Here is an 11610-nt window from a genome sequence, read left to right on the forward strand (position 1 = left end):
CTTGTAACTACTAACAAACTCTAAGTCAGGAATGACTTGACATTCTTCAGTAATGTAATATGCCAAACAAAATGATGCTTGGAAATGTTGAAAATTTTGTTTAGTATCCTAATATTTTACTTCAAATAGTATGATTTGATATAATCATGTTGGGAAAATGCAAAAATCTGTTCTTAAATATCTTTTAACAACTTTTTTTCTAATTTTATTGCCCAAAAATGAATTAATTTTAAATCATAAGCAGTTAATCTCAAATTTAAATACAGTTTTATTAAAACTATGGGTTTTTGACATGAGGGTAAAAACCATGGTATAAACCAGTGAAAACCGTCATGTGTCAAAAACTTGCCAATCCTGGTAATAAGAGGCACAGGCTTAAAATATAAGCTCCTTTTAACAAGAATATACTGTCCTATGCGCTGCTATTTTTAGTTAAGAAATTTATTAATTTATCTTATAAATAAATAAATCCAAAACTTAGTGTATTTTCATCATTGTTACTCAACACTTAATCAGATTTTTTTTTTAAAAATGATAGAAAAGATTATTTCTGGCGTTATATAATTGTAATTAATTGCATTTAAATTATTTTTTTTTATTGGCGCAGCTTCTACAAAACTTGAAAATACCCCAGGAAATGTCAAAAACACTGACACTGATATATATCTTAAAAATACATCAATTCAAAATTATTTGACTGACCTACTGTGACAGGTAGGACCATCAATTGGAGAACCAGTCAGTTTTTTCTCTTTTAAAATTTTATTTTTAATCCCCAGTCAACCAGTTTGGATAAAAAAAAATGTAACATTCATATTAACAGTTTAAAGATCAAATAATTTCATGTTCAGTCATCAGGACTGATAACAATCCTATGCTTATGAATGAAGTACTCGTAACTAGGCTAACAATAGATTTTTCAGAAGAAATCTACTTTTATTATTGAGTTAGAAGAATAAAAATATAGAGTATTATTGTCTTGCACATTTAAAAAAATATCCTAAAATGCCTATTTAAAAGAAAAATTATCTTCTGTTGTAAAAAACACACAATTAAAAATTTCGTTCATATCCGCAAGATTCGCAGACATATCCCATTTCTGTTTTAGTTACTAACATGCTATCCATGTTTTTAAATCCTATTTGGCAACGACTTTTTCAGGGAAGTAAAGACTACTTCCTCCGAACTAGAGTTCTGCATTATAGACTGGCTTAAAAATTAGTTCCAATTAGATTACAAGAAATATAATCCAGTAATGCATGTGAAAATAGGGTTCAACTTTTGAGAATTAACGAAAATAAGGTTTTCATGCAATAAATGCAAAAACCAGGTCTATCAAGAATTTGGCAGTCTTAATAATGTCACACAGTTAAAAATGATACTGTAAATTTTTTCCTTTCTAAGTAATTCTACTTATCTTACTACTGTAAATAACCTCACATCTGAATAATAACAGATAGCCTGAAGTGCAAAAAGTTTTATAGCCAAAAACATGTATAGTTTTTCTAAACTACCAGGCAGCCACAAAGTATGAGGCTGCCTGGTACTACGGAAACAAGAATGGTGCATTTTAGGGAGGGTAGCTTCTCTACAGGACTAACACCATAGACCGAAAAAAGATTCTCTTTCTCTTGCCGCCCGAGCGGAAACCACTCCAAAACAGTGACAGCGCCATGACTTAAAATAGTCATACCTCGTTACCGTCACAGGTCCAGACGAATGTGTGGGGGAGTTCTTATCTCAGACAAACTATATTAATTGGTTAAAAAATCATAACTAAAATTAAACACTTAGTTTCATAAGCAATCCAGCCTGCCCAGAAAGTTATTTTTCACCATTTTCTTATCCTATTCCTACATTTCCCAAAACAATTAAAATAAAAAAATTAAAAAACTATCAAAAGATTAACTAAGCTGAAACGCTTATAAGATATTGCTAAGAAACACTTGCCCTTTTTGTCAAACCTAAAAGAAATTTTTTCCTTTTACCTGATTGCTTTAAAAGTAATCAAAATAGGATAGGCAATATTATACTCAATCTATTCAATGATACATGACATAAGCATGAACATGATAAAAAATCTATCACAATAGAAAAGAGATTGGAAGTCTCAATTGACAGCTAACTACATGCCTTTACTAAAGTAACAAAAAGTTATGAATTTGAAGATAGACAGTTTGATGTTCAATTTGAGCATATCAACAGTGTTTGAAGATAGATATTTCGATGTTCAATTTGAGCATTTCAACAGTGCTCATCCACATATGAGAGTAAAATTCATAAAACAAAAATACGAGCCTTCTGACCCAGACAAAAATCTGCGTAATTAGAAAAATGATTACTTGCCTCCGTCTCTTCAGGATTGTTAAGATGAGTCCATTTACTTATATACAGAATATTTTTTAAAAATCTAACACAGTATCTTGGCACTTGATAAACAGTTTTTAATCCTTTGTACAACACTTCAAAAGTTTCTATCTGAAGATCATCAAGAGTCTAAAGAATTGAGAAACAAAAATAGCTAGCATTGAAATAACATCGTCAACGTTCAGCAAAAAAAACAGGCATGTAAAATAACTTTTTCGACAAATGAATGTTAATTAGTGATGTCTTTAAAAAGCTGAACAAATAAAGGTCCATCTGTCCAAACTTGTGTAATGTAAAAAGAGAAATTGACTTCTGTGTTGCTAAATAAATCAAAATATCATGGAAAAGTCAAAAGCATAGAAGAAAATGTAAAAAGAGAAAGAGGTGAAGATGTAAAAATTCTTAAGACTGAAAACTTTTTTAACAAAAAGGAGCATGTGTCAAATTTTAAAATAAAAAAATACATATATTTCAAAAATAAAATATGGTTAAATATTTATAGTAAATTATTGTAAACTGATAATTTATAGTAAATTAATAAACTTGTAATTTACTTCGGAAATATATCAATTTTACTTAAAAATCATTACTTTCATTACAAAATAATTTTCTTTTATATAAATATATAATATGAATTTGAAAAAAATTACATCATGAACTAAAAAAAAAATAGTTTATTCATAGACCAAACAATGAGGAAAAAGTTCCTGCCTCTACAGATCATCGGTTTAGACTAACTGGTGGCATAAGTTTGATTATTAACTTCTCAACACCTTAACTTAAATGAAAAATACGTCAGAGTTGAAAATAATTTCTTTTAAAAAATTATTACAGGAGCTACCCTGTTACTTAAGTTTCAGCCAGATTTAAAAACACTTACTTTTATTTTATATCAACTATACTTTATAATTATTTCACTCACTTTTTTTAATGAAATAATTTAATACTTATAAACAAGTCCACAAATTTTTCCATTCAATCAATCACAGAGTGGAATCTTTATGATAACACTGCTAACATTACCAATTCTGTCACATAAGATTAGTTTTAGAATATCTGAATTTGTAGCTTCATGGCATGGTTAAGTTTTCATTATGTTACACTCTTTGAAATATTCTTAGATAAATTACAAAAAATTCTTCTTACTCTTATTTTTTTCTGGATGTAATTTAAAGTAATACTTCTAAAGAAAAAAACTCTAGGAAAACCTTGACAATAAATTAACAGTTATTCAGATTTATCTCATTCTTTATAATGCATGTCTGACTTGAATACTGCGTAAAAGTAGGCTTCCTTGATTTTCATAACACTTTGGGGGTATATACCAGAACATACGGTAATCTCTTTAGTCAAACATGAGTTCCATGAATATTACACATACTAAAGATAAGGAAACAAGGATAAATAAAAAAGGCAAGGAAAGATTATTCCTTTGAAGTTCCAGTTAAGACAACCTTCACTAACAGGTGTCCTTAAGTCGTGCTAGCTGAACTTTTCCAACCCCTGATTATGCTGCTTCTTCTCATTTACTTTAAAATTAGAGCTTGCTTCATTTGATAATCGGACACTTATATGTTTTCATCTAGCTTTGTATCAATAGTAGAAATAAAGATTCAACTTATGAATTTAAAAATGACACTTGAAACATTTAATTCATAAAATGTCCTAATATTTACAATGACTGTACTGTCAGTGCTTGGAGACCAGTTTAAGTTTAACAATTTCTCATTGATAAACCCTCAATTGGTCGATATAAAAATAATGGCAATTAAACTACACAGGCGTAAAAGATAATATGGCACGATCAGATCTTAATTTGCTTTTTATAGTAGCTGACATTGCTTTTAAATCAACTAAAACAGGGTTCAACTTATATAAGAATACTTGCCACGTAATTACAATGAAACCTCCCAGGGAACAATCATTCCCTGTTAAAACTTCTAAAATATCAGCCTTTTTAATTAGTGTTTACCCTCATTTGCAAAACATTCTTTGTCTAAACAAAACTCAACTCTTCCTTTAAATCTGTCTTAATTCCCCTCGAAAAAAAAAAAAAAAAAAAAGCAGACTAGAAGAATTGGGGAGATTTAAGATGTCATTTACAATAACATAACAAAAAGTTTTCTATGGAAAAAAAAATCTTGGGTATATTATTAAAAGTACTAGGTTAATATTTCCAAAGAAAAAGCAATTTTACTCAATAGATTACTTTAATCTAAATCTTTAAAATTAAGCTAATGAGAGTAACTAACTGTTATATTCCCCTTCCTTTTTACTTTTTACAAATTTAACCAATTATGAATTGATCATCTCAGGCAATGTCCAAGTTCATTATAAAAAAAAAAAAATTCACTTACCACACTATCACAATATGCAGCTTCAGGACTTGGAAGCATGTCTTGACCACCTGCAGCAATACAGTCATCAGGAAATGTCAGATGTCCATTAACATCAACCTGCAAAGTTTCAGCTGTCTCACTCAAGGTTTCACTAGACCGTCCAGATTCAGGAGTAACACAATGATTCTCAGAGGAGATGGTCTGATCAACTATATCACAATCTTTGGCAGCTTCAACCATTAAGTTTTCATCTATGAGTATGACATTATTTGAACTCTGCACAGCATCTGTAACAATTGTCTGAGTGTCTGTCACTGAGTCTACAGATGAGGTAATATGTTCAACAGTGGAATTTGTAGGACAACAGTTCAAGTCCATTTCTTGAGATTTTGTCACATGAATAATCTCCTGTATGGAAGTATCTTCTACAGTCAGATTAGAAAATCCATTGGAAAGAGAGTTTTCATTATCAGTTTTTACAAGTACATTTTTATCTTTTACACAACCATTTGATGTGGGCTCAGTGGAACATGTGTTATTTTTCTCAGGCATTTTGCCCTTATTTTTCTTTCTAGATTTAGATTTGCTGGTTTGATTAACACCATTTGGGGTTGTAGCAATCGATACCCCATTTGGCTTATTTATTACAGGAGTTGAGGCACACTCAGATACACCATTTGTACTCGATTCACCATTAGTGCTTTGCTCAGTTCTAGCAGACTGCTTAAGTCCATTTTGATTAAATTTATTGTCAGCTTTAGCAGTATGCATATTAGCACCAATGCCATTTTCTTTAGGCTTAGTCTTGACACTTGATACAGCACCATTCACATTTCTATTAACTTTGAGTGCTGCTGCATAAGATGTTCTGTACAGTCCAGTAGTTTGATTTTGTTGAGTAATTCCATTTGCAGAAGATGAAATACCATTTACAGTGGTCGAGATACCATTTGCAGTGGATGAAATACCATTTGCAGTGGTTGACATACCATTTGCAGTGGTTGACATACCATTTGCAGTGGAAGAAATACCATTTGTGCCGCCATTAAATGCAGTACCTTTATCATTTTCCTTTAATTGCATTTCTGTCGTTTTAGAAGATTGCACAACTGTACTGTAATCTGGTTGAAGCTTCATTGAATCTGTTATATCTTCAGTTTTTGATGTATCAGACAAATTCTTCAAATCACTAGATTTCAACTTCTTTCTTTTAAGAAACAAAACTGTTAAAAAACCAAAAATAGGAACAGCTAATGTGAAAATAATCCGAGGGGTACAACTGGCCATGTATTTTAGGCCATTGACTCAGATATTCCTCCCGCTACACTCCTCACCTCTCCTATTCACCCTAAAAAATACATAACAATTATTATACACAACAATTTTAAATGTCTTAAATTTTATAACATGTTTGAAGTCTAACATCAAAATTTCTTTGCTTTAACCCAGCGTTCCCCAACCTTTTTATCACAGCAGACCTGTCAACGTCGGATAATTTTACCGCAGTCCGCTGGGGGATAGACGGTGACTGTTTAAATTTTAGATTATTTTGATTTATTAATTTCAATTCAATTGTATTTAAACAGGTCTTCAAAATAAAATACAGTTACAACAAAAAATAAATATAATGTGATTTAACATTTTACTTGCTAGAGCATTAAATAAATTTTAATGAAACACATATATTCTTAATTTGGTATATAAACCTAGGAATTTAAATTCAGTTTCAAAGAAATGGGCAGCCTAGTACCATTTGATCCATGGACCGGGGGTTGGGGAACACTGCTTTTAATCTACTGATTGTTTTTTTCTTCAAAATTGAGCACTTTTAGTTTAAAAATCAGACTAATATTTTTTTAAAAAAAAAAATTTAATAAAAAGTTTTTTTTAATGAAGAAACTCTCATCCCCAGACAAATTTTACCTTTTCATGGATAAAACTCAAGTAGGTTGGGTTTTTTTTTTAAAGAAAAAAAAAGTGATTTTCTTTTAAACCCTATACTACAAAAAAAAGAAAATCAAGAGATTAAAACTAGTTTAAATCATGCGAACCCTGCTCAAGAGGAAACAAATAATTTTCTTGGTTCCACTCCTCAAAATGCAAAAGATGCTATGCCTCTAATTTAATTTTGGACATATTACCTTCATCTCTTTAAATGTGGTATTAATGTGTATGATAAGAAAAAAAATTCCTCTTTTAGTGTCCCCAAAAACTATGCCAGAAAATACAGCACCTGCCTAACTTAGTTTCAATATCTATAGAGATATGGAAATTTTTATAAAAAGCTAATAATTTTGCTGTTTCCGGAACACTTTAAATACAAAATTCTAAGTTCAAAAAAATTTGCAGATACGAGCAGCAAGCACACTGACCATGTGCAGATAAAATTTTAAATTCCTTTTGCATACTATAGTAATCTTTAAGTCTAGCAATTTTCTATGCAGTTTTTCAACTTTTAAAATTAAGCTCTCAATGTATAATATGTAATATTTTGTATCATAAGGCAAAATTAAATAACAAATGAAACCTTACAATAATAATCAGTACACTAAATTATGGTAAAAGAATGAAATTTAAAAAAAAAACTACTCCCATGGGAGATGATACCCCACAATGCCAGTGTCATTTTTAATAAATAATGTAAAGTTGTCAAGTAGTATAAAATAAAAATTTTCAGAAAACCTAATATTCAACGCTTTTTTATAAATGCTATTTAGAAAATTTCTAGAAACTTGCTAAATTATCTACCGATTTTTTTTACTTATTTACTAAATGGGATACACTGCAAAATTACGAAAATGTTTTAAACTTATTTGTGCATGCGCAGTATAAAAGAACACTTCAAATGCTTATATCCAGAAATTTTTAATACATTTTTCTAAAATTCTAAAAATAATTGTTATAAACTAAAATTTCTTCTAAAAATTCCTAATTTTACTGAATATTTTTAAAGCTTTATCAAAGGTATGTAAAACAAAAAAAAATTGGTTTTTATAAAAAATGAATTATTGCTTAATTAAATAAATTAATGCTTAATTAATTAAATAAATTATTAAAAAATAATCATTATCAAATTATTGCATACTAGGGATGTAAATTTATTAGGGATGTAAAAAAATTTATTTTCATCACAAAACAGAGTTTGCTTGATTAAATTCAATAAAATACAACTAGCACATATATTCAGTAAGAATCAGCTTTTAAATGATTTTGGGAGAACTCTTTAGCGTGATCTGTGGCAAAGTAATCGATAAGTCATGACAGCCAGCGAAAAAGAAATAAATCTCAAAAAAAATTACTAAAAGTAAATAAGAATGGCATGAAACATTTAAATTGTAATTTCCCTATAGCTAAATATATGATAATTTGCATGTATTAAACGTATATTAATTTATGCCCATTTAGTAGTATGTTTATTAAAACAAGTACTTTTAAAACTTATTAAATATGTAGTTAATATAGATCAATAATTAGAAAGACAATCTACCATGAGTAAATTTTCTTCAGTAATGTTTTCTGATCTTAACTAATCTCATTGACAAAATACCTGACAGTCTAGAATGTTGAACAAAATTAACATTGATTCTATTTATTCACTGATCAATGTAATATTTTAATTATGTTAGTATTAAACTATATATGTTAGTATTAAACTATAAATTTTTTATAGTTTAATTCAAAATAAAACATCTGATTTCCTTTTTAAAAATTATCTTGTTAATCAAGTGAAAAAGATTAAATAATTCTTCAAATAAAATTAAATCTGAAATCTGTAGATACCTAAGGATTACATACATTTGAAAAATGTAACTCAAAAGTTAATTTAAAACATTAGATTAAAATCGTAGGTTTTGATAAATATAAATTTATAGATTTGTCTAAAGACATATCAATTAAGTATCCATTAAGACATAGGGCATGACATGCTAAGTTTTAAGCCCAATGGTCAATTTACAAATTATATTAAGGTTTTAAATAAGGAAAATTTATGAACAAACATTTCGGTCTTTCCTACTCTGTAACTGTGCGGTATCTTTTACATTCAGTTACACTTATCGGTAACGACTTAGATATAAGTATTCATAATAACAGAGGTCTGTCCAGACAATTTGTAAAAGGTCTGTTTTTGTGAAATTGCGAAAAAAATTACTCATAACTTGTGAATATAAAATAAACGTTAAGTCACATTCTTTTAACCAGGGTCTGGCTTTTATGAATAAGTGCAAATAGGGTCCTGTTATTGCAAAAGACTTTTTAAATTATAAAGAGATACAAGATGATGCTCAGACACTAAAAATAATATAAAAAAAAATTTAAATTTTAAAAGATAAACAGCAATTGCTGCTACTAAATTAAAGATGCAACATACAAATATTTGGTACTTAGCCTATACTGCTGAACGCAGAATATTCATTTCTATCGAAGAAGACAAAACTTAGTTTGTTTACATCCGTCTTTCTCTCCCCCCTTCCTGGGAAGGGTTTATTCGTTTAACAAAACAATAAAGAAAAACAAATTTGTTAAGGGTCCGATTTAAAGAAATTATTTTGTGAAGGATCCGTTAACGGATCCAAATTTCTCCTAAACAGACCCCTGAATAGCAGTAACATTTATTTCATGTCATTATTATAATCAATTGTCAATTAAACTTATTAAAATTTTTGTACTTTTTCTTAGTCTTATATCACAGTTCTGTAACAAACTCTTTCAACGTAACTATTTTTTCAGTATTTACAAAATATTACAATATTTTAAAACCTTAACTTAGTTATCAAATGCTTCACGGTCTAAATAAGGTCCCCTTATAAATATGCATCAATATATGCTACGAAAATTCCTCACCCTACAATAAATCCAATAATTTCACCACATAAAATGTCATCTACTAAGATTTTGGTATACATTAATCAGTTTAAAAGAAAATTATTATTAAACTTGGCATTGCTGATGAAACTTGAATCAATTAAGAAACCATCAAGGATTTTAAGTTTAAATATTAAATTTCATGAAACAAACAATGAAGGTATGGACAAAAAATTAAATTGTTAGGTTAACTCAGAAAATATTTGCATATATATCAGAAAATAACACCACTATCAAAATAAATTAAATTTAACTATACAATTAATAACTGAAATAGCTAAATAAAGTTAAAATAATTTTTGAATAAGTATTAAAATACATCATAGTCTGTTAAGATAAACAAAACTAATTTAGCAAAATTAACATCAATCTTTCGCAAAATAATGAAATGAAATTCAGTATTCTTAGCATAAAAGTGAAATGTAGTACTATACCTAAGTATAAATAACTTCATAAATGCAACGTGATCTTAATATTTCAGGAATTAAAACTTGCTGAATCTATTTTTTAAGATCTCGTAAATCAGTTAAATTAAATTTTTAAAACAAATTAATGAAAATGTAACATGCACATGCTAAGAACAAAAATATTTTGTAGTCAAGTGCTGAAATCAATGCAATGAGTTCCGGATATAAATACCTGACAATATAAAAAATTAATATTTGTCAAAATTATTTTCCATTTTAAGACATTAAATTATCGAATCATTAAATAAAACAAAATGCAATTTGTGCGAAAAGTTGACAATGTACAGCTGAGATACAAAATATTTTTACTATATACTCCCACGTGTAGCGGCTTCATAAACAAGATTGTGTACGGAAGTTTCTAGATGCGATTATGGAATACCGGCAAACTACCTTTTTTACAACTATTGAACGACTCCTTACTAAACATATAGTGAAAATGTAAAAGTACCAGTACAAGTTTATTTAAATTATACACTTATTAACTAATTCTCATAACTACGCATTAACAACTTATTGCACAATATGGTGCTAGCACATGCACACGCGCATATTTACTAAGTATAAATCTAAAGAAAGAAACATACCAGTCAGCAAAACAACTCTATATTTTCTTTCCTGCTGATTACTAAACGACAATTATTCGTTAACAAAACAAAAACTGTAAATAATTCTCATAAAAAACACTATTCATTATTCACCACGTGGCTCCAATACCAGAGCGATCGAATCAATGAAATTTTACAATGAAGACAAGCAAATGCCGACAAATTTGCTTACACGACGAAAGACGAGCTGAGTTGAGTAACTATTCTGAATATTTCTGCGTGTCAGGCGAAGATGGCGGTCGGATTAGGAATCCATGATAGGAAACTGAAAGTTTGTGACAAAAATAATCAAAGTGTCGTTAAATATTTATATGACTTTAACAACCCCTTTCTTGTCTTGGTACAATGAAGAAAAGAGAAAGGTGCCGGGAAGTTTTCACCCACAAAATTTCTAACCAACCAAAAAAGCAGAAATCGAGTCAGAGGCAGGTGTGACAGAGTAGCGTAGAGAGCAGAGGGCGTAGAGCAGAACTCTCTACCTATGGCAACATTTCGCATGCTTCCATCATTAGCAGGAGATGGAAACACGTTAGTTTCTGTCTTGATTATCAATAAGACATTAACCATTCGTGGATATAACTCTTATTATAACAATAGGAGTACCATTCATGGTAATTAATATAATTTCTGGGAGTGATATACGGTGCTGACGCACTTCTCCCAAATAGTATTTGACTGCATTTTAGCTCGTGACTAATTACAAGTTGCTCACTGTTACTATAATTTTTTTCATCGCTGTTAATACAGTCAAACAACCGGGAGTTCACTACATCCGTTACGCCGGCAATTTAACTAATGGTTCCCAAACTCCTCCCTTTTATTACACATTATTCAAATAAATGACTGAAAAATATTATGTAGTAGTAAAAAATGCGTTATTTTTCATTACTTTTCGTCTTACGTGCAAAAAAAAAATAGTAATTTTTAGCTGATGAGCAATCCTCAACATCAGATATGGAAACACTT

The 11610-nt window shown here is 29.2% G+C and overlaps 1 protein-coding gene across 3 annotated transcripts in view; it reads right to left on the minus strand.

The window, feature by feature from the left end:
• Positions 1 to 11055, minus strand: part of LOC107453160 (A-kinase anchor protein 1, mitochondrial) — a 187796-nt gene extending 176741 nt beyond the window's left edge. Inside the window, exons 1-3 of one of the 3 annotated variants that reach the window (XM_071180553.1) lie at positions 10624 to 10849; positions 4725 to 6054; positions 2347 to 2496 (exon numbers count right to left, since the gene is read on the minus strand). In XM_071180553.1, coding sequence (XP_071036654.1) covers positions 2347 to 2496; positions 4725 to 5993 — 1419 coding nt within the window. In that variant the 5' untranslated portion in view covers positions 5994 to 6054; positions 10624 to 10849. Of the gene's footprint in view, positions 1 to 2346; positions 2497 to 4724; positions 6055 to 10623 lie in introns of all 3 variants that reach the window. The other 2 variants (XM_016069862.3, XM_016069863.3) reach the window with 2 other exon arrangements.
• Between the last annotated feature and the right edge of the window lie 555 nt (positions 11056 to 11610).

Source organism: Parasteatoda tepidariorum, chromosome 5, assembly GCF_043381705.1.
Source record: "Parasteatoda tepidariorum isolate YZ-2023 chromosome 5, CAS_Ptep_4.0, whole genome shotgun sequence".
NCBI lineage: Eukaryota > Metazoa > Arthropoda > Arachnida > Araneae > Theridiidae > Parasteatoda > Parasteatoda tepidariorum.